At 46.8% G+C, this 24,014-nt stretch overlaps 1 protein-coding gene across 1 annotated transcript in view; it reads left to right on the top strand.

Annotated features, from left to right (window-relative positions):
- Positions 1 to 24,014, top strand: part of Stab2 (stabilin 2) — a 149,014-nt gene that overhangs the window by 28,844 nt on the left and 96,156 nt on the right. The window contains exons 8-21 of the mRNA XM_057757406.1: positions 499 to 594; positions 3,041 to 3,166; positions 3,527 to 3,723; positions 5,192 to 5,325; positions 11,440 to 11,573; positions 13,144 to 13,226; positions 13,864 to 14,013; positions 14,773 to 14,913; positions 15,696 to 15,752; positions 15,890 to 16,015; positions 17,947 to 18,000; positions 18,300 to 18,380; positions 19,947 to 20,099; positions 22,953 to 23,015. Coding sequence (XP_057613389.1) covers positions 499 to 594; positions 3,041 to 3,166; positions 3,527 to 3,723; positions 5,192 to 5,325; positions 11,440 to 11,573; positions 13,144 to 13,226; positions 13,864 to 14,013; positions 14,773 to 14,913; positions 15,696 to 15,752; positions 15,890 to 16,015; positions 17,947 to 18,000; positions 18,300 to 18,380; positions 19,947 to 20,099; positions 22,953 to 23,015 — 1,595 coding nt within the window. The remainder of the gene's footprint in view (positions 1 to 498; positions 595 to 3,040; positions 3,167 to 3,526; positions 3,724 to 5,191; positions 5,326 to 11,439; positions 11,574 to 13,143; positions 13,227 to 13,863; positions 14,014 to 14,772; positions 14,914 to 15,695; positions 15,753 to 15,889; positions 16,016 to 17,946; positions 18,001 to 18,299; positions 18,381 to 19,946; positions 20,100 to 22,952; positions 23,016 to 24,014) is intronic.

Genomic DNA, 24,014 nt, shown 5'->3' with positions numbered 1-24,014 from the left:
CTTCCTTGATCATCCATGACCTCTCAGTGGGCTGAGAAGCCATCTATTTTGAGCAGAAGACAGGACACAGTCATTCCGGGCCCTAATGGGTTACTTTTCTTTTCTGACCCTTGCATTGCCCCTTGTCTTTCAAGAAGTAAGATTTGCTTACAGAGATATCAGATGCCAACAGGAGGAGCTCTTCTCTTCATACCAAGACTCCAAGTCCTGCAGTAGGGGTATCCAAAGGCAAAGCCAACAGTAGGGAAGAAAACCATGCTTGAAGATCCATTTCCTTTCTTAACAGTGTTAGTACAGGCGCTATGGTCTACCTCATTCACTGAAAATTCCTACTTGAATAAAAGAGAGACAAAGCCAAGATTCAAACTGTGCCTCTCTGGAAGGTTCCTCCACCTCGTTGTACAGAGTCTCGGAAGGGCTGCCTGAGACCGTGACCCTTCCTGGGTCCTTAGGAGCCATCTCTGCGAGTTATGACCCCGCCCCATCTTATGCCTACAGTGTGCAGCTGTGTCCACGGTGTGTGCAACAGCGGGCTCAACGGTGACGGGACCTGTGAGTGCTTCTCTGCATACAGGGGACCCAGGTGTGACAAGCGTAAGTGACTGTGGTTCCTCACTGCTGCCCCAGACCAAAGAGATAAGGGTGTTCCACCTGGGTGGGGGGGGGGGGCGGATTGCCAAATGTTTTGTAAGAGGAGACCAAATATTAAGCAAACGTGAAAAAAAAAGAAAGAAGAAAAGCTAAAGAGAAGAGAAAAGGGGGGAGGGTGTTGTGGTCAGAGCTGTGCTGTGGGAAGGCTGAGCAGGAGGCATCAAACCGGGAAGGGAGTATGGAGGGAAATATTCAGGCTGGGGGGCCAAGAGGGGCTATCCCGGTAAGTTAGTCCATAAAGGAGACAAAGTAAGCTCTCAGTTACAGAAACACATGAACAGCCACAGGCAACAGAACAGTTTCCTATGTGACTTACCCAAGGGCACCAGAATGGCAGATAGCATGGGGGTTCAAAGCGCTGGGATCCGTGGGAAATTATTTAAACAGTCTATGACGCCGGGTCCAGTTAGAAGATGAAGAGCAGGGGAGAGATAAACAAGGGGAGATGGTGGGAGACCAGGACACTGACGGAAGAAACCGCAGAGAACTCTAGGGCGCCTGGAGTCCTAAGGAAGGACCTGGAAGGAGGCGGCCATCCCCGTGCCTTGTTAGACACGGTAGGGCGGCAGACACGGAAGGCAGAGAAATTGGCTGTTTTGCCCAGGTCAGCATTGGTCCACAGTCTCCTGACAGTCACGGGCAGCCCTCTAGGGACCTGGTGAGAGAAGCTGGTGTGTCAGGGTGCAGGGGGCAGGTTCACCTAGAATGTTCAGTGTCTCTGTGGGGAGGGGTGTGGGAAAGTGAGCACTGGGTCCATGCCAAGGATGCAGCATTAAGGAGGGAGGGTGCATTCTGGGTGCACTGCCTGGGCAGACATCCCACTGAGGACTGTTAGCTGCCGCAAGGGCAAATATGACAGAGGCGCCACACTGAACCCTTTGCCCCGCGTCCCAGAGCTATGCCTGCCTGCTACACTATCGCGCCAGCGCCCTCTACTGGCAAAACTTAATTCTCTCTAGAAAGGCGAAATCCTTTCACCCGGCCTTTCACACCCCATCCCAGGCCTACTACAGCCCTATGGCAAAGCGGTTTACACAGGATGAATTGGAGCCCAGATGTTTAAAAGAAAAAAATTTAGCCTGTGACACTAGGCTCAGTCGGCGTATCATCTGAGTTTTAGTCTCCTAGGGAACAAAAAGGTTAGAAAAGTTTGGAATTCTACACTGGAATTCTCTGCAGAGGAGACAGCCCTGCAAACCAGGGATTCCCATGGGCCCTCTGTAACCTCGACCAGCCTCCTTCCAAGCCCCACCCGACGGCCCAGTAGATCTGGGAGCAGATGGCCCTCCCAGAAAACCTCCCAAGGAAGAATACTGTCAAATTCACTTCAGACTGAAGTTGGATGGCCACTCTGGAGCGTGCTTTTGTTCAGTTTTGATTTCTTGCCCATTCTATTTCTCAGTTTGCACGTGGATTATGACCATCTGTGGGCAGAGAGGAATGTCAGGGAAGGCATGGATTCCTGCCAGCTGGGGAAGGAGCGCTGTGGCTCAACTTTTATGAGTTTACCTTGAAGGGGGGATTCTGAGAATGGGTAGATAAGAACGCATGCACCAATAAATCCAGAGCATAGCATTTGTAAGAAAAAACAAGCTGGAAATAATCTAAATGTTGAACTTGGATGAATAAATTTTGCTACATCCTACACTAGTTAATGCCAACTTCTATATGAAATAAACACAAAAAAACTTCAAGTGTTTAACATAATGGTCCTCAGGCCATGTACCAGGGAGCCACATCGAAGCCATGAGTACTTCGGGATTATTTAAATTATTGGGAGAAACAAGGAGAGTGGAAACACATACCTGACCCATGCCGTAAGACCTGCTAGCCTGGCTTTGTTCATAATTTCATAGGTTACGCTACATTTTTTTACATGACATAGTATCTTTGCCCAGCCACCCTGTTAGTGGTTGTTGGGGTTAAAAGTAAGTTCCAGAGGTGGGGAGGCAGCTCCATGGATCAGAGACCTTGCTGTGTAAGCATTGAGGACCTGACTTCAAACGCCCAGAGTTGGGTGTGGCTTGTGACTTCAAACGCCCAGAGTTGGGTGTGGCTTGTGACTTCAAACGCCCAGAGTTGGGTGTGGCTTGTGACTTCAAACGCCCAGAGTTGGGTGTGGCTTGTGACTTCAAACGCCCAGAGTTGGGTGTGGCTTGTCACATAGAATTCCGGCACTGGGGGACCCGACGACAGGAGGATAACTGGGGCTTCCTGGCTACAAGCCTAGCGCCTAGCTCCGAGTTCAGTGAGAGACCCTAATTCAAAAAATATGACTACATAGCAAGTTTGCACAGTCTGAGTCACAAGAGGTCCCATGTCAAAACAAACATGCAAACAAACTGCCTTATCCTACTAATGGGAGAACTTCTGTCGCTTTCTTACGCAGCCATCCCTGAGTGTGCGGCCCTGCTCTGCCCAGAGAACTCCAGATGTTCACCTTCCAGCCAAGATGAAACCAAACTCAAATGCAAATGCCTTCCCAGTTACCAAGGCGACGGCCAACACTGCAAGCGTGAGTAGGAACCCGCTCTGTGTTTCTGTATAGTTCGGAGAGAGATACACAGAGCTCCAGCCGAAAGCTTGGTGGTCTTCAAAGCTTGGCCAACGCTACCTCTATAACCAAGCACACACAGAGATGACATCAGCCATCAGCACAGCATTCACGGTTACAGTCCCTGATGTTCCCGTGTGATCCGTTTGGTGGAGCGGGGTGGTCAAATGGGACTGAAGTCTGCATTTCCTCCTGAACACGGCCCAACTGCCTTTGTGCCTATGACACATTTGAGCCACCATTCCCTGGCGGCGCATTTCTCGCTCCTCCACCTCTGAGAGCGCTAACTATCCACCTCTTATTGTCTCGTTGTCTCTCAAGCCATCAACCCATGTTTAAAAAGCGTCTGCCACCCTCACGCGAGTTGTACCTACCTGGGACCAAATCGGCACCATTGCTCATGCCGAAAAGGTTACCACGGGGATGGCCAAGTGTGTCTTCCGGTAGACCCCTGCCAAACAGACTTTGGAAACTGCCCTACAAAGTCTACGGTGTGCAGATACGATGGACCTGGACAGGTGAGCTAAGAACACATGGAATTTATGTGCAGTGCGATTTCCAATTGCTCTTAATGACAAAAACCTAGAGTCAATTAGCGGGGTTATGATGAAAGATCAGAGAAGCAGAGCAGTCAGCCAGGAGTTCTTATCTCTACTGAGTCTTCAGGCTGAATGCTCAGACTGAACGCCTTGATCTCCTGTCTCCTCCTGCCTTTATTCCTCTCTCCACCCAGCCACTTGTCTCCTCCTCCCTAGTGTTGGGATTAAAGGCGTATGACTCCCAGGTACTGGGGTTAAAGGTTTGAGCCATCACCCACCCTGATTCTGTTTCTTTTTGAGACTGATCAATTTCATGTAGCCCAGGGTGGCCTTGAATTTACAGCGATCTGCCTGCCTCTGTCTCCCGAGGGCTGGGACTAAAGGTGTGCCACCACTGCCTGGCTTCTGTGACTAACTAGTGTGACTAGCTCCATACTCTGATCTTCAGGCAAGCTTTATTTGTTAAAGCAAAACCAAAATACCACCACACTGATGCGTGTGTTCAGAAATAGAGAAAGGAGCCCCATTCACCCAAACCACTGGACAGGATGTGAATAGAATTCAAAATTAGACTAGATTAGTTTAACCGAAGTTATATGGATCATTCAACATCCCCCTTCAATTCTCTGATCTCGGAATTATCTTTTTAGATTAAGGGAGGCCCTGGGAGCCCAAAAGGATGGGAACTGAGCAAGAGTCAGTAGCACTGGCAGGTTGTAGGGACTGAGGGTATCCAGGGTGAGACACCATCCCTCTGAATTATGTTATGACCTTAAGTGACTTAAAAAAAATTGCCCCTGCCTGGAGAACCTACCCTACTGAGGGAGAACAGTGGAAAGAGACCTGCCCCCCGTAAAACATGTCCATCAAGTATTTAGTGGATGCTGACTGTGGCCACGCCCGCCCATCATGTCCATGTGGAGGATTGCACAGAAGCAGGACATTGCATCGCCTCAGACTTTTTATCCTGGTGTTGTGCATATTTTGAATTGCAGCATTCTTTGTTGGATAAGGTGCATAGCAGCATCTTGGTTCTAATATGCCCATTATCTTCTCAAGACAGTAAAAGTTTCTCTAGAGATCGTCCAGGTCTCCTCCTCCACTGCAAACCAGTGTTCTAGAGGAATCTTGCCTCCCATCTGAATGACAGCCTCTATTGACCTGCAAACTGTCTAAAGGGAATTGTGGGGGCAGGGGTTAAGGTTCAGGAAACAATAAAACTAAAAATCCGAACTTTACAAACAGCAGTTATGAGCTTTCTAACAGGAAAGTTATAAAACCAAGACTTAAATTTCGGGAAACTTTGACAAGGGTTTTGGGGAAGCTCACACTTCAGTCCCGTTTACTGTTAGCTTGTGTGGGAGAATATTACACAGAGCTTAAAGAATAATAGCAGCTGATGAAACTAACCAGAGTCCAATTTCTCTTCTCTCCCTACGTCCCAAAGTCTCACTGCGAGTGCAGAGAGCATTACCACAACTTTGTACCCGGAGTGGGGTGCAGCATGATCAATGTCTGTGAATCAAACAACCCGTGTCACAAGAATGCAAACTGCAGCACGGTCGCACCAGGCCAAGCCCAGTAAGTCTCCTCCATCTCACTAGGTCTGTCCCAGATGGCGAAAGTGGGAACCAGCCAATGTGGTAAGTTCCTTGAAGGAGAGGAAGCATTTCTTAATCGGCCCTATATCTACTCCAACGCAAGCAGTGGCAGCAAGGAGCATAGTAAGCGTTCCCTAGAGCTGCTTAATCAATGAGTGTGTCGATCGTTATTTCCTTCCTGATGATGATGAGAATGCTCTGAGCATTGACTTGGCCCAATATTTGGGTTTAAAGGAATCCAAAAGGAAACCACTATGCCTGGGGAAACAAATGGCTGTTGGGATTGCAGTAGTTAGACCACTAATGTAGCCTTCTCTTCCAGCCTTCTAGGGACAGTGCTTGTGGGTGATACAGAATAAGACTGGGGAAAAAAAGCAAATAAGTGTGAGAGGTTATTTCCTGGATACCAAGTTTTAGAAGAGGTTTGCCATGAGGGAAAACATTTGTTTGTAAATTCCCAAAGCAGGGGCAAATTTCATTGTGGGAGGGGAATAATGAGGAGAGTTTAAAGACCTAAGGTTTAGTTGGGCATGGTGGCACCCACCTTTAATGCCAGAACTTGGTAGTCAGAGCAAACATATCTCTGTGAGTTTATAGAGCATGTTTCAAGGCAGCCAAAGTGGCTTAATAAGGCACTGTCTCAAGAAAGAAAGAAGAAAAAAGAGAATTAGAAAGGAAGGAAGAAAGAAAAGGAAGAAAGAGAAAAAAGGGAAGAAAGGAAGAAAGAAAAAGAAAGGAAGGAAAGGAGAGAAGCAGGGAGAGAAGAAAAAACAAAGAAAGAAACTTGAGGTTAAATTGTAGCTTTGGTACCTACCCAGTGTGTGCCCCCTGGAAAGGGGCATCACGTGTTTGTGCACACAGAAGTGATGTCTACTCCACAGAGAAGCAGGGATAACATGAGAAAACACTGTTGTGCAAACCCTGAGCCGGGCTGTTGTGTTTTCGCCAGGAATTGAGCAGAAGCTAGCATCCACATCCTTCCTCCCTCAGACGATCTCTCTACTACTTAGTTCTCACAGTCACCACCTTGGTGAAGGACTGGTGGGCCTCACCTGTAGTCTCAAAAACATGGCTACATTGAATCAGGCAATCAGGAAACTGTTTCTTTGCTTCTGGGGCCAGTCACTTCAGCTTTCTCGAGATTTATTCCTTTAAAATTGGGTCTTGAGTGTGCAGGGTTTTTCCCAGATGAATTTAATGATCACCACACTCTCTGTAGATAAACCCACTAGATGAGGATGGAGTGCCAGGCTGCTCCTGGGCTTAGCTCACAACTCCAGCACTTAACCTCCAGGAATATATATATGGTTTTTCGAGACAGGGTTTCTCTGTGGTTTTGGAGCCTGTCCTGGAACTAGCTCTTGTAGACCAGGCTGGTCTCAAACTCACAGAGATCCGCCTGCCTCTGCCTCCAGAGTGCTGGGATTAAAGGCATGCGCCACCACCTCCCGGCAGGAACTGATATTCTTAAGTCATAAAGTCAGAGGACTGTGTCTCCTCTCAGGGCTGTGATGAGGACCAAATGAAAATATCTTCATTTTTCCTTAGGCAGAGACTGACATAGAAATAGCACACACCAGCTAACCACAGCCATGCATTGAGGTACATCGACCCCCCAAGACATGTGTGGACATAGGTACAGCTCTTCCTCGGAGAAGGAAGTGAGAGATAAATCAATCAGCTTGCTCATTTATTGCCCTGCTAGAAGGTCTGAGTAGACCGCCTAATAGAATCTCTCACCGTCATGTTCACAAAGACAGAAATATACAGACAGAACAGTGTAAACTTCCGCATAACCTGGGTTTAGGGTGTTCGGCAGAACTAACGATGAATTTTAAGATGGTGCGTGTCATTTGTCAGCTTCCCAACCCTCCTCCTCCCCAGGAAAGCAAGTCATCTTCACCTTAAAGAGGACGAGATAGAAAGTCTGGCTGGGCAGGGCTGGAAAAATGAGAAGCCATACATGGCCATAGGGCGATGTACAATAGTTGATCTGGATTAAAGGATTTGTTAAACTTATGCCTCAACACGGCAAGTTTCTGCAGAATCTCAGACCACACTGTTAGTCACAGGAGGTCAGCAGCAGGGAAGAAGGGGCTCAAATGTAGGCTTGGCCACTCACTGCTCAGATCTTCTTGGAGAAGTCTGAACTCTAAGCACAGTCTCCTTACCTGATGAGAGAGCAAGAGACCATTATACCTTTCCACGAAGAGCTGGCTCCATTTCTCCCCACTACACTCTATTTTTATTATAACTAAAAGAGTGAATGGCGCCATTCTTGCGATGGGTATGGCTTCCCATTCTACTTCCCAGTGAGGGTGGGAAGCAAGGGGCAATAGGTAGAGGAGAGAAGCTTCCTCTGACATAATTCATTTCGGCTGAAAAGAAGCCGAGCCGGACGGAGACACGCTGAAAAAGCAGCGTGAAAACAGCAACTTCACACTCCAACCACACAAAAGCACAACAGTAGTGAACGTTGATGACGTTCTGGATCAGCAGTCAGGTTCCTTTTGTTCATTACATCCAGTAGGAGGGGGGCTAGCAAGTGCTCCAAGTCCCTTTCCTAAGAGCACTAATCCCATCGGTGAGGCTCCACCTTCATGACCTAACGTGTCCCCAGCTCCTAACATATCACTAGGGAGAGTTCAGTATGAGAATTTAAGGAGGGACATAACCCATCAGTCCAAACTCTGTTCTGTGCCATGTTATTCTTAGCTACATGCGTCCTGTCTTCTCTTCCATGTAGAACATCCTCCAACATGTACGTACACCTGCTTCATCTGAGTTGGACACACATGGTGCTGTGATGCTCAGCTGATGTCTCTCCTCCTCTGGGATGGCCCCCCTGTCCTCCCCTGTGCTCATCCCTCGGGGCTCCCTGGGACACATCTACTCTAGCATTTTGGGCCAGATCTGTGAGGAGCAATGGGCACACCTAGAGATATGGAAGCCCCCAGTCTCTGTTTCCTCATTTTAAAATGGGGCTAAAGAGATGGATCAGTAATTGAGAGCACATGCTACTCTTGCAGAGGGCCCGAGTTCGGCTCCCAGGACCCATATCTGGCAGCTCACAACCACTTGTAACTTCAGCTCCCGGGAATCTGACACCTCTGATATTATCAAACACTTCCCTCAAGTATACACACCCACAGACACACAGAGACACTGTACACACACACACTCACACAAACACACACACACTCAATTTACACATTTAAATTTTTAATAAGGTTCTTAACAGCTCTCATCTCCTATTGTGTTAAATTAGATAATACAGAATTCTCTTAGAAGCATTCCTGGCCTAGGAGTTATCAATAAATGCTAGTTATTACTAGTGCAAGGCTACATCGTAGTCACCTTTGATGCTAGTGTCTATCACTGTCTGAACAATGGGATGAGTGAGCATTTGGAACGACTCATGAATCAATGAAGGAATAAAAGAAATGAAGGAAATAGCCGACCTGAGACCCCTGGAAGAACTACACTAACTCAGCTTACACAGCATCCAGAGTTACTTATGTCAGTGAATAACATAAAATGCGAATGACTTATAGGTGTTTTTAAAGCCTTAAGATAGTGGAAGATGTTTGTACTCAATTAAAAACCCGTTCCCCAAAGAGGGGAGTAGGTTCCACCTCTTTGTGCCACAGGGAAACCGAGACGATTCAAGTCAAAAAACAATCACAAAGGCTTGGGCTTTGGCCTGAGGGTTAAAGTAAAAATTAAAAATAGTTACGTCTCCTACATTCCTCAATGCTGAGGCCATTAAGACAGGATTCTCATTCCCCATGAAATAAACCGTTGGCCTCATAAGGACTTACGGAGAGAAACATCCTTAGGAGCTGGCAAGAGCTCCACATCGTGTCCTGGCAATTGTCTTCAGATGCAGCCTGTGTGGCTTGCACTGAGACTAAACCTCTTTGTTGAGGGCCATATTGCTGCAAAGAGGTATAATCTTTAAATTAGCTCCCACTCCTAATTAGTGTGGTGTGGTCCTTTACAGTCAGATAAAGAGTCAGTACTGCCAGGAGGGGAAGCAGGCAGAGGAAGAACGTAATAGCCACTGAAAAGGAAACATAGTGTGATATTGTACAGCTGTGTCAAAGAATTCGGAAAGCTGGGGCAGGAGGATTGAGAATTTGAGACTAGTCTGGACTCCATAGTGAGATCCTATTTAAAACGTGTATCAGTTTAGTGCTTCCGGTGCTGATGGTAGGCCCAATTTCTGTATATTGTCCTGTAAGGGAAGGGACATGCCGGCAACAGGTTTCTCTTTGGAGGAATTTGCTTTGAGGTTCAGTGAAGGGTGGACTGGAGAGCAGAACAAGAGGACAGAAAGACCAGTTACAGAGCCAGGGTTGCAGCCCAGGCGCCGGGGTTCTGAGGGGTTTGTACCACAGACTTGAAAATAGAGCTGTTTTCCAAAAGCACACCTGGGTTCACGAGAGTGTAGCGATTCCCTGGGATACAGCCCCGAAGGCATCGCCTCTGTGTTTGATGGGAACCTAGCAGTACCTCTGCAGCTCCCGTTAGCTCTACTGTCTAAAAAGTTCCTCCCCTTCCTCCTGTTTGGTTTCGCTCCTCTCCCAGATCCTAGTCAATCTCACCTTCCTACACACTTTCTCGGTTTTAGCTGCCACTCAGAGCCTCTGCTCCTGACTCAGCCGAGTGCTACATTTTCAGGAACTTCCCAGACTTGTTGACACCATGTTAGTAGTTTGAAATTAGCCAAGGTACAATGATAAACCATGGAGATTGCCAGATGCTGTCAATCAATGCTTTCCCGCCAGCCCCTGGAGAGACAACGATTGACATTTGCCAGCATGCTGCAACTAGCATATCTTCACAGAGACTGAACTATTGCATCACATGTTGCAGCTAGCATATCTTCACAGAGACTGAACTATTGCATCACATGCTGCAGCTAGCATATCTTCACAGAGACTGAACTATTGCATCACATGTTGCAGCTAGCATATCTTCACAAAGACTGAACTATTGCATCACATGCTGCAGCTAGCATATCTTCACAGAGACTGGACTATTGCATCACATGCTGCAGCTAGCATATCTTCTTATGAGACTGAACTATTGCATCACATGCTGCAACTAGCATATCTTCACATCTTCTTATGAGACTGAACTATTGCATCAAATCTCTATGGTTTCTCTGGCTCCTCAGATAGACAGACAGACAGAGACAGAGAGATAGACAGACAGACAGACAGATATTTGACCCAGTTTCTACTTAGTGGGTGACTACTTATTAAGATTTCCAACCCTGTTCTACACTCTGGAACGACCACAGTGAACAAAGACACTCAAAGCCTGTGTTCTCACTGGAGAGGGAAGTAGATGTTTATTACATGACCAGACTGATCAGGGGCTGCACAGTGCGGTGAGAGCCATCACAGTGAGGAAGCCACAGCACCAGGAGCTTGAGACAACTGCAATCTGTAGTCAGGAAGGAGAGAGAGAGAGAGAGAGAGAGAGAGAGAGAGAGAGAGAGAGAGAGAGAGAGAGAGAAGCACTTGTGCCCAGTCTGTTTCTCTTTTTGTTCAGTCCAGTGAGTGGTGCCACCCACGGTTAAAGTGGGTTTACCCTCCTCAGTAAACCTGTTCTAGATAACCACACAAAGGCACGTCCATAGATTTGCCTCCAAGGTGACTCTATAGCCAATCAAGTTGGCAGTTAGTTTTAATCACTAAGGTTGGCTTATTCTGCCCTGAGGCTCTTGAGTCTACATTTGTAGCAAGCATTACAAGTGATTCTTATGTAAATGGGGTCTGGACTGCACGTTGAAAGTTACTTCTGCAAGGAACATGCAAAGTTATCTGACGATTGTGTGTGTGTGTGTGTGTGTGTGTGTGTGTGTGTGTGTGTGTGTGTGATATTATCTATTCTGGAAACGCAACTCTAAACCAGGCTCTGACATTGATGGCTCACTGAGTCTGTGTCTCTCCCGGCCTCTCCAATCCCATGCATCGTATGGTTCTCCCCACCTGTGAAACCTGTGGAACGGAGCCCTGCGCTGAGTACTCTCGGCTCTTGATGGCTCCAAGGCCCTGAGAATGTGACTCCACTCTCTCTCTAGGTGCACTTGCCGGAAAGGTTACATGGGCGACGGCCTGACCTGCTATGGAAACATCATGGAGAGACTCAGAGAATTAAACACTGAACCCAGAGGAATGTGGCAAGGGAGGCTGACCTCTTTCATCTCCATCCTGGGTATGCAGTTTTCCTCCTCAAGCGCAGCCCTCTCTCAGGCCAGGGTGTCTACCAGACACAAGCAGGTAGAAAGGGGCAGACGAAGCTGGTACGTTGGGGCTAGCCCTTGTAGGGACAAGCCATGCAGGTGATGGGGAAGACCAGAGGGCTGTTTCCAAGGAGACAGCTGTTTGCCAGGCAGACTAGCAGAGCGAAGATTAGTAGGCAGAGAGCTGAGGCCAGGGTCATGACTTCGCCATAGCCGGGCAGACTAGCGATAAGAGCAAGAGGGGCAGTCGCTGATGTAAAAGATTGTCCCCCTTTTTCCGTGACTTCCTGAACTTTTCAAGGATGCATTGAAGTTGGCAGAGGACACTGAGAATAGAGAGTCACCTGAGCCCCACGGCGGTTTCCACATTCAGCGAGGAAGGTATCATTTGAATGCTGGACAAATCTTGCCTGTGTTCACCCTTAGCCGGAAGCTACCAATTAGCCTGTAGTAGTGACACATCTTCTCACGGGCCTAGGGAGCATGACTGCACGAAACACGCTTACGCTTTTCCAAATGCCTCCTACAAACTGTTACGCCACATCCTCTGAAGGACGAAGCATTACAGCTGTTCACCTCAACCAATCAACAAAAGCATAAAACGCAGACCTGGTGGAACAGAATTCTTAAAATATCAGCATTTATGTTAGAATTGGCCAAGTATGCTAAAACAATTCCCTGGAAAGAACGCAGTAAAGGAGGCAGTGTCCTTGCAGGTCAATGCTGTGTCCTCTGAATAATTTTCACCATTGCTCCTGTGTGACATTCCACCCTTTGCAAGGCTGCCCAGGGAGAATCAAGTGATACAGACCTGGCTTGGGCTGAGAATAGCCTTGCAGCAACTCCAACCTTCAGCTGGGAACTCTCAGGACACTAACTGAGAATAGAAGGAGGTGCAGAGTGTCCTTAGAAGGACAGACCCACACACACAAACATCCTAGACATCCTAGACATAGCCCTGCTTGCGTTTCACCTTCCCCGGGCATCTGGCTTCTACGTGAAAGCACAGAACCTGCCATAATGTCCCAGCATCCCCTTGGTGATGGAAACTGGCTGGCTACCCAGCTTGCAAGGCTCAGAGCAGAATGCAAATGTAAGGTCCTGTGTTCAAATATTCTGCTTTTCAAGAGAGCGCCAATGGAACACTCAGTCGACTGTGGGCTCCCATGAACTGCCCTTGGATGGAACCAAGGGCTGTATCCTTATATGTGGAGATGGGCAGCTAAGCCAGGCAGGCATATGTCAGGGACTGTAGGGATGTCCACAGGCCCTGTCCCACTCTGCTCTTCCACAGCAGATCATCTGGAAAGACACAGCTAAGTCTCCTGGAAATATGTAAGGCCAGCATATCCAGTACTGTGTGCTCTTAGAGAACCTCTGTTTACCAAGGTCACCAAAGAGTAGTGAGAACAGAGACGGACTGATTCTAGACCCATTGGCCTCCAGAGACAGACTGATTCTAGACCCATTGGCCTCTTTCACTTTCCATGTACCTCTGGCCCATGTGACATTTCTCTTCCACTATGTGTTTGGACTCTAAAGACAGAACTTACGCCTGGCCGCTGAGCAACCTGGGACCCTTCACTGTGCTGCTGCCCTCAGACAAGGGATTAAAAGGATTCAACGTGAGTAGCTAAAATAACCCCCTCTGAGAGGCCAATATAAAATGCCTTAGCAGGCAGCATTTAAATTGAGAAACCTCAATTACTCTCAAGATGCCAAGTTCTTCTGCTTGCTTGCTTGGGTTGGAGTTTGTTACCTTTCTTTGTTCACATTTGCATAAGCTTTGACTTGTTGATGGTTTCCTTTGCTGCATAAGCTTTGACTTGATGGTTTTCTTTGTTGCATAAGCTTTCCATTCTACAAGCAGCATGATTCCCTGGTTGAGATCATATCCTGAGGACATCACCTCCTTTATTCTGCCCAGTGTTTGGCATTAGACTTTTCCTTAACTTTGTATCTCTTTAAGCACAGGATTTTGCTGCAACATTGCATTTCCTGGTGCTCCTTTTTCATCACACTGTATGTTTGCATTTTTCCTTGCTGCACTTGCTCTTCTTCATTGTAGATCTGCCTAAGAATGGTTACTAGTAGCCATAAGGCACAGTCAGTGCTAGACTGTCTTGAAATCTCTGCTGCTAACACCATGAGTTCAGAACTCTTCATTTTACCCTCCAGCAGAGCTTCTAGACAAGGACAAAGGCAACCACACTCTTTGCTCATTTCCTTCCAATGCCATCCCATCCGGCTCTCTCTTCTTAGGTGAAGGAGCTTCTGGTGGACAACGTGGCGGCTCGGTACTTTGTGAAGCTCCACATCATTGCCGGGCAAATGAGCACCAGGCAGATGAATGACACGGATGCCTTCTACACACTGACTGGAAAGCCGGGGGAAATCTTCAACAGGGATAAGGTCAGAATGTCTCCGAATTTCACTCCCATGACAGCACCAGGGCAACAGCTGGGCCAGAGGGAGTCTGGGAAACTGTTACAGAAGGGGATTATGGGGTCTGGTTTGGGTTTGGCTTGAGTTAGCTTTCAAGGCAACGATCATTTGGCTAGCGCTCTTAACCCCACAGAGGTGAGGGAAAAGACTGCTGACCCATCATCATGGACAAATTATTAAAGCAAGTGACTAATTAAATCGAGCTTTTTCTGTTCATGCACACGGGATATCTCTCCCTAAAGGTGAGGTTCCTCAGGGTGTGGCAACCCCAACCAGAAAATTATTTCACTGCTACCTCATAACTGTAATTTTGCTACTGTTGTGAATTGTAATGCACAGCTGATATGTAGAATATCTGACATGTGGCCGCCGTGAAAGGTTTGTTCGACTCCCAAAGGGGTCACAACCCACAGATTGAGAGCTACCGTATTATAACAAAAGATGCAATGCAATCGATTGGATTGTTATCCCCTAGTGGAACTTGCAGCTTACTGGAGGAGGGCAGACACTGACTTACCCAAATTTTGCATGTGATATTCATTAGTGATGTCATACAGTATCTCACTTGAACTTAGTGGAAACCGTGCAAGGTGAGTCAGGCAGACACCTTCATCCTCATGTAAGATCCTAGGACTTACCCCAAGTATCACAGCCACAGGTCTTCTGACATCTGATCCCAGAACAAAATATTCATTTTATTTACCTTTTCTTTCTTTGATATCTTAGGACAATCAACTAAAACTCAAACTTGATAGAGGCGAAAAGGTGAAGATAATCCAGGGGGACATAGCTGCTTCAAATGGACTTATACACATCCTCGACAGAGCCATGGACAAGACAGAGCCCACACTTGAGAGCAACCCTGAGGTGAGAAAAGTCAAGGACAGGTGAGGTCTGGCAATGGGACCAGGATTTATCCCTATGCTTGAACCCATTCTCTATGGGGGGAGACCTTGTTCAGCCTAGATACAGAGGGGAGGGCCCTGGTCCTGCTTCAAAGAGATGCGCCAGACTTTGATGACTTCCCATGGGAAGCCTTACCCTCTCTGAAAAGTGGATGGCGGGTAGGGTGGGAAAGGGTGGGGCTAGAGGAGGGGAGAGAGTGAAAACAGGAATAGCTATGTAAGATGAGAAAATATTGTATTAAAAAAAATAATAAATGAGGTCAACCCATGTCCACCTTCTTTGCTGCCTGGGGAGTACCACCCAAGAAGAAAGTGTTTGCCAGCACTTAGCCTTCCTGTTCCAAGGAGGGTCTTGAGCTGCAAAAAGACAGTTTTCAGTAGACTTTTGAGTGCTTCTGCAAAGAGAATAAAAGACATTCTGGGGATGTTTTTATAGATTCTTTTAACCTCGCTTGTGGCCACATCACACAACTCAGTCTGAAGCCCATTGTCCCAGTGGCTCACTCCTGTGTATCATGGAGGGCAGCCAGAGTCAACCAATTTCTTCTTCCTGCCCTCTATGGTGTGGCCAGAGACTTCTGTAGAGTGCACAGATTTAGACAACTGGTCACCCATACCAACAGCTGTATAACCATGGCTGTAGGCTCACCTTTCACATTAACCCTACGACATCTCCTAACACCAAGGTTCATACTCCCCAAACCATTCTGTGATTTGACTCTTCCGCAAAATCTCTCTTTCCAGCAAACCATCATGAAAATACTACAGCCAAGATTCGGCAGGTTCAGCTCTTTGCTAGAGGTATGCCCTTCTGTACATTTCAGAAGAAGACTGGTTAAGTCCTTTGTAGAGATGCCCACTTTAAACATTTTCTGATGGCTGCTTCAAGTATTATTTTGAGTGAACAAAAAATATAAAATTTAATTTCTCCAATGCAGAGAACCAATGTTGGACATACCCTAGATGAAGGTGGTGCTGGTGGCCCATACACCGTTTTCGTCCCAAGCAATGAAGCTTTGGATAGCATGAAGGCGGGCACCATCGATTACCTCCTTTCTCCACAGGTAGAGTAGCTACCCACTGATGCTCTGCACGATGTCCATCCTGCGAGCCCCTGAACTAAGACCAAGTCAACAAGTAAATAAGGAAACAAGCAAATGTTTTCTGTTCCATACGACTCTAAAGTCACCCAGAGAATTACACCTTCAGTGGGTCATTTAGGGTCGGGCCTGGATTAAACTTTCAAAGGACCAAGTATCACTGTTAGATGCTCTAGCCTCTCTTTTCTTTTGATCTCTCTCTCTCTCTCTCTCTCTCTCTCTCTCTCTCTCTCTCTCTCTCTCTCTCTCTGCAAGGACCCTTTTCTTGTCTACCTAAATTCTTCAGTGCTGCCATAGTTCCTCTTGAAAAAGAGATTGTGAATTCCTTTCTATTAAGATCAAGGTTAATATGATTTGAAATCATCTCTTGGACCCAACAGGCAAAATCTGAAGAGATAAATAGCTGGCTACGGATTTTTTTTTCCACTAAAATGACAAACAAATGGGAACATTTGGTGGTTGTAAGTTTGTTCTGTGGCTTTCCAGAAACCACGCTGCCAGCTCAGTACTGATGGCACAGAATGTAGGGGATGGGAACTGCCCAGTTCTTTAAAAGCAGCGATTCCCAGACTCCGGTGTGATCAGGAATCCCCTGGAGACCTTGTAAAACAAGCAAGTTCTGGGGTCTGATCCCAACCACTGTGACCAGTGGTACTAATGTGAGACTGAGAGACAGACCTGCAGAACAGAGCAGAACACACACACACACGCACACACACACAGTAACACAGGCCGTCTCAGCCACGCTGCTGTGCTGAACCTGAAACCTATTCCCCTTCTGGTTTATTGATTCATGGATATAGTTCTTGCTACAATTCCTTCAGGTACCAGCAAGGACATCTTGCGATAAAAATGCTAGGGAAAAAGACACAGGCACACGTAAAGACACATACACACACTGACCTTGCAAAGGACCCAAGTTCACTTCCTAGAACCCAGACAGAGACAGCTCCCCTTCTCCATTTCATTCGACCCGGGACCCCAAGCCCAGGGAGTCCTCCACAGTTAAGATGGGGCTTCCCACGTTAATTAACCAATCAAGACAATCCTTCACAGGCTTGTCTTGAGACAGATCTCCCAAGTGATTTTTGATTAGGCCACGTTGACAATCAACACTGAACACTGAGTCAGGGCAGGGGTAGACACCACTGCCTCTACCTTCTGCCACAGGGAATGAGACCTTTGGCTCCTCCATTCTGTAGGCTCCCTCCAGTGCACCTGCCTGCAGCTCTCCTTGAGAGGGCCCAGATCCTACCTAGCTGTGGTAGTGGTCAGGTTGTGCTGCCATGGTTTGGTTTGGTTGGTTGTTTTCTTCCATCATTGCTCCAGCATTCTGAAGCAACAGGAAACCTTGGAAATGTCTTGGAAGAAGCGTGACTTCTTTTGAGAGAATAGGTGATAGGGTCCTTAGATCTGAATACTCCTAAAGTATCAATATGTGTCCTAACAAGCAAATGTTGATTTATGGGGCAAGTGATGATCGTAAATTGATGGATGTCATAAAATTCAAAAATGTGACCTAAGAAGTTCGGAGGGAAGGCTGAGCAGAGTGGCCGAGAGTGTGGTTCATATCCTGAGGAAGCTGTGTGACTTGGGTGTGTTTTGATGTTCTGTGTTATTACATGTAAAATGGGATAACAGTGGGCTCTACTCACAGGGATGCTGGGTTACATGAAATGTGTGTGCTATGTTCTTGGAAGAGCCAAGAGATTTGATGAATGTCTGCTATTTGTGCGTGGAGTTTCTTATCTCCAGTTTCCTAATAAGGAGGTTGGGTCATTGTCTTTTGTGATTAATATCCAAGATCATTAAACAAAATGAAGGGCTCTAACAAAAAAGAAGAAGCATGTAGAGTTTTCTTCATTGATTGACATAGGCTATTGGTTCCTTTGCAGGGCTCTCGGAAACTTCTGGAACTCGTAAGATACCACATTGTCGCGTTTACCCAGGTTGGTCCTATTCTTCCTCCTACTATTTTATCTCTGCTTTTAAAATACCAGATCCTAATTTTGAATTCCAATATGTTGGGGCCAGAGAATTATTTGTGACTTGTATTAGCTCCAAGCAAACTTCAGTCTATAACTGTTGTCTGTGATATTTTTATCAAAGAAATAAAGCCACAAATGCTCATGACATCCAAGTTCCCATGATTTCATCGGGGGTTAAGGACTTTTTTGCAGCAAGGACTGTGAGAAATAGGGACTCTGTGCATTGCTGCAGGTGACTTCCCGATCTCTTCCCATTGCAGCTGGAAGTGGCCACTCTCGTTTCGACACCCCACATCAGAACCACAGCCAACCAGTTCGTGCACTTTAACATAACCCGCAACGTAAGTGAGAAGCCCATGGCTGGTACTGACTCTTACGTGTTTACTCTGATAATTCTTCTACACTACCTCACAGACACGAAGCCTTGTCTCGTTAGACAACATCTGGGGGAATGTCCAGGTGTGTGCAGGTACGTGGGTGCACACAAGGAGGACAGAGGGCCTCCTTAGGTATCATTCCATTGACTTCCTCCCCTTTGAGATAAGGTCTCTCATTGGCCTGGAGTTCACTAAATAGGCCAGGGAGCCCCAGAAATCTGTCTTCACCTCCCCAGTGTTACAAGAGCATGTTACTGTACCTAGTTTTTTAAAGACAGGTTCTAGGGATCATGCCTTCCTACTGGAAAGCCAAGCACTTTACCAGCTGAGCTCTCTCTCCCCCATGTCACAGTCCTGATGTCTGCACAGCTACCCCACTCTTTGAGCAGTTCTTTCAGCAAATAGCAGCCTGAATTCTAGCCCAGAACCCGCATTTAAAACCCTGAGTGTGGTGGCACACACTTCTAACCCCAGTAGTGGGGAGGCAGAGATAGGTGGGTCCCTGGGGCTCATTGGCCATGAGTCTAGCCTACTTGATGAGTTCCAGGTCAGCAGGGTACTATGGATTTAAAACAAAAAAAGATAAATAGTACCTAAGGAACAGTACCTAAGACTGGCTTGACCTCTGGCCTCTCTCTCTCTCTCTCTCTCTCTCTCTCTCTATATATATATATATATATATATATATATATACACACACACACACACACACACATACACACACACACAAGAAAATAAGTAATGACGGTATCTTACACAAGCATGGCCAGAGACATAGTAAAAAAGTAGTTAAATTGTGAATTCATTTTGAAGATAAACCCAAAAAAATTTGATATGTGTATGTGCGCATGTGGGTTCGTGCATGTGTGTATGTGTTTTATTTTGTTTTGTTGAGACAGGGTCTCACTATGTAGCCCTGGCTGTCCTGGAACTCACTCACTATGTAGATCAGGCTGGCCTCGAACTCACAGAGATCCTCCTTCCTCTGCCTCCCAAGTGCCTCACCAATATATTTGATAAGTGATAAGGCCTGAGATAGCCAAGGATTACTCTGAGGCTTCTGACCTGGGCAACGAGAATGAAGCCACCATTGATCTACAGGGGGGCAGGCGTGGGAAAGGTAGAACTCAGAAATCTTGACGAATTTTCTGTCCCGCCTCCCACTAACTGAAAAGCAGCAGGATGTCTGTTCGTTGTCTGATGCTTCCACAGGGCCTAAAGCAGTCATCTGAGGTCAATAAATGTATTGAACAGATGAATCTTTGCTTGAGAACTAAGACGTAAAATAAACAAGTTCTATGTGAGTGTAAGTAGACAGGCCTCTGTCCCACATCAGCGTGTGCAGGGACAGCCTTGCCCAGGAAGGGATTCAGTTCACAGACGCGATCATTTGCTGACAGTGAGACACCACTAGTAGCCTTCCCTCCAAGGAGAAACCATGGGGTCCTAGAGAAGTCTTTACTGGGCACCTCTGCCTGGGGATTACTCCAGCTCTCGCATCAGAAGGGAAGGTGTCTCTGCTTCTTCCAGGGACGGATTCTGGTAAATGATGTGGCAGTGGGAGAAACCGAGGTCGCTGCCAAAAACGGCCGAATTTACACTCTGACCGGCGTCCTTGCTCCTCCCTCCATCGTCCCGATCCTTCCCCATCGATGTGATGAAACAAAGAGAGAAATGAGATTGGTAAGGGAACTCGGGAAATTTGGGAAGTTGGTGCTCACCCAGCCACTGAGAGCAGGCAGCATTCTATGCTGTCTGTTCTGAGCCGGCTAAAACCACCCCCTAAAGATGGATCTCTATGAGGTCCTACGGGGTTTCCACCGGAGGTGGCCTGAAGGTGTGCAGGGTTCTTTATGTGGCCATAACAAATTACCATAGTTGTTGGTCATTTATTCTATCACATTTACGGGTGCTAGAAATCTGAAATCAAATTATCTGCCAGGCCGTCGTGTCCTTGGAGGCTCTGAAATCCCAGGACTCTTTGACTCTCTGAAGAACGGCTCACATTTGTGTACTCTGAAGATTCCCCTGCCTCTGCCTCCTGTGTAGCTCGGAACATAAACGCACGCTGCTTCACTAATTCCCAAGCTCCTGACAGTTCCCAGAAGCCCCGGGCACTCTTCATCTCTTAGCTACACTCGCCCATCCATCTCTGCCCTCACTTCTGGTAGCTTTGCTCCCCGTGTGTCTTCTCCTGGGTTTGTAAGAACAGCAGTCACCGAATTTAGGGACTCCCCGGCCTGAATACATCTGTAGGTTCTATTTCCAGACAAAGTTGCATTCTGAGGTTTGGGGAGACATGCATTGGAGGAGTGTTGCTATTCTGCCTACTCGGTCACAGGGGTGAAATCTGGGCAGGGTTTTCCCCCTGGTGCAGGATCGGTCTCCTTCCTTCCTTTTTCTTCCACTGCCCCTGTCACCTGGGACACCTGCTCAAGGCCCCCACTTTACTCTCTCCACGGAGAACAGACAATAGAACCTTGGCAGGTGGATGCTCTGGCTGAGGAACTCGCTTGTCTTTCTGTAATTTTTTCTTCTCCAGATACACGACTTTCTGTTTCTTCGTGAGCTTCTTGCCCTCTAATGACCTTTTCTAACTCAGTATCAGCTGTTGTTGCTCAGCAAGTTCTAATCAAAGCACCCTTACTACCAAGATCGCTCCATAGGCAATCTCTAACTTAATTCTGGGACTACAAAGCCCAAATTACAAAGAATCTTTCTTTGTAAAATATTTCAGTCGTGATAATTGATCTCACAGTATCTTCAGAACATGAACACTGAACAAGGGAACAAGAGAAAAACACCTATGCTTACTTTGTAATCTTTCTCCACCTCATCCTTTCCTCTTTGAAACAGGGTCTCAATATGTAACCCAGGCTAGCCTCAAACTCACAGCTTTCATGGATCAGCTGCCAAGTGCTGGGATTCCAGGCATGTGCCAGCAAACCACCTTCCTGTCCTCTTCTCTTGTAGGCTAAATGGTGACTGGCTTTCTGGTCCCAGGGTTCTTGATTGATCCAATGACTGGTTGGTTTCTGCTGTATAAAGCCTAACCTCTGAAAGTCAGATGCCATCTGGGGACGGCTATGGCACTCTGACCAGCCCTTCTTAAAGGAAGGTTGAAACATTTACTCTGCAGCAACCTGTTTGGTTCCTTCTTTGGAAATAATCACCACGGGCACATTGCCTGGCTTAAGCCAGAGAGAGTGGCCTCCCTCCTAACCCAGATGTGAACCTATTAGAAAAACAGGGACCTGCAGAAATGAGAAAGAGAATGGGGTTTGATCATTTAATGCGCTCGTCAGAGTCTTCTGCCACAGGCATCTCTGCTTGTCCAGAGGAAGAAGTTTGTAGCACAAGCAAGGGCAGCCCCACTGCTGGCCGTGTTCTGCTTCTGGGTGCTCAAAACTTCTTCATCGCTCTCAGGGACAAACTCAAGATGTGGGCTTGAGTAACAACCCAAAAAAATGTGGTTTGATAGGGAAAAGAACTCTCCAGGATCTAAGAATGAACCCTTCCTCCACTACCTAGCCCTCATCATTTCTCTAGGTTTAAAGCCAGCCCTGCCTGCTGTGCTTAGCTCGGGGTGGTTTGGATTGGAAAGCTGTCTTAAAAGCCCAAGTGATTCCTCTGAAAAATATGTCTTTAAATCTATAAAGAGTAGAAATAGTTGAAACTTCCTAAAATTTCCTTTTTAGATATACTGGGAGCATGGTGGCCTTCGGACATTTTATGTTTGGACTTTAGAGGTTTAATAAATAGCACTTTTTAAGTCAAGTCCCTGCAGGAAGCAGGATTTATCACAGATGGTTTAATGGAACGCAAACAGGTGGATACAAGCGTAATCAGGGATAAACAACCACGGCAACCATTCCACCCATGGCCAAAGAGTTAGGAGTGAGGTGCGGGGATACCCATGAGAGTAGGAAAAGCAAAGGAGAATACAGAGAGTTGTAGGGCAGTGTGCCAACCAGTGCAGAGCTTAGGGACAGTGTGCTGACCAGTGTGGAGGCAGGGAGGAAAGCCTTGATTTGCTCTCTTTCTGCAAGAAGCACCTGCTGGTGTCTCCAGTTGGTCACAGCCAGCCAGAAGTTGGTCACAGAGCATTACAGAGAATGGACAGATCTGCGGACTTACATCTTGTCTCTTCCTTCCCAAATTAAGAACCAGAGGAGGCAAAGGCAAGAATGGGAAGGCTGAGTTTTATTGTTCAGCTTTATAAATGCTAGGTGCCTGCTCTAAATCCCTGGCGTGGCCGAAGGGTCCCGTTGCGGGCCGGGGCTTCTCCATCAGAGAGATCAGAATGCTGCCGCCTGTTTACACGCTGCTCTGCCCAGAGAGAGAAGGGAAACGTGGGATATATCCAGATTCCACAACTCTCATCCAGTGTTGGCTTCCCTCCTGCACCCCAGGGAGGAACTGGGAGGACAGTGGGAGAGCCCAAAGGAGCCCCCTTCACGAGGAGGGAAGCCGACACCCCTGAAGGCTGTCTCCCCGAGGCCTCATGGGGTGTACTGACCGCTGTCACTCTTTCAGGGCACTTGTGTGAGCTGTTCCCTGATACGTTGGAGCAAATGTCCTGCTGACTCTGAGCCCATGGTGAGTGTGGTCAGACGGTTTCCTGGGCAGCCGGGGCAAGCCCACTCTGTCTTGTCTCATCTGCTCTGCCCGCTTCCTTCTGGCTTTTACCACAGTTGCAGTGGGAGGAAGAAGCCCCACACACCTGTTTGATACCTAGCTGGCCCTGGTTACGTTGCTTAACCTCTCTATCCTAAGTTTCTTTCTCTGTAGATAACAACAGGTTTAAGTATAAATAAAATTCACAATAGCCAAGTGTAAGCAGTCTCTCTCAGAACTTCCTCTGTACTTCTCCTCCCCAAATAAAGCCAGTGTTGGTATTTTCTCTTACCAATCATAATTCTAGAGGAAAACAAAGGAAATGATCATGAAAGACTACACACTTTCAGTTAGGTAAGAAAAATAAGTCCCAGGTTAGGCACGGTATCCCAACTGTATATGATAGTATCTAGTGTATCTAATCCTGTGTACTTCAAAATGCTAAAACTAGATTTTTAAGACTAGATTTGTTCTCCCCACAAAGAGATAATAGATAGACGAGGGAATAATGAAATTAATTAGCTTAAACATGTAATATCACACTGTTCCCCATAAGCATGTTTGTTATTTGCCAGTAAGAATGAAAATAGGGGCTGGAGAAATGGTTCAGTATAAAGAGCACTAACTGCTCATCCAGAGGACAGGAACTCGGTTCCAGCATCCACATCAACTCCAGCTCCAGGGGATCCAACACCATTCTCTGGCCTCCAGGGGTACCCATATACAGACACAAATAAAATTTTTTAATTAAAAAAATAAAGAGAAATGTCAGGAAATTACACTGAAACTTTTTAAAATTTTTATGTTTAATTGGGTTCTTTACATGTTTATTGGAGTTTGATCATATCTTAGAAACAGTGCTTGATTATGGGCAAATGGATATTGTATTGGTTTGGGTTTTGCCTTAAGAAGTTCAGTATATATAACACAGTAATCTTTAATTACATACCAAGTACTCTGTTGGAGAAAGCAACGTGGCTG

This window comes from Chionomys nivalis, chromosome 25 (assembly GCF_950005125.1).
Source record: "Chionomys nivalis chromosome 25, mChiNiv1.1, whole genome shotgun sequence".
Classification (NCBI taxonomy): domain Eukaryota; kingdom Metazoa; phylum Chordata; class Mammalia; order Rodentia; family Cricetidae; genus Chionomys; species Chionomys nivalis.
This window is presented reverse-complemented; position numbering and strand designations above follow the sequence as displayed.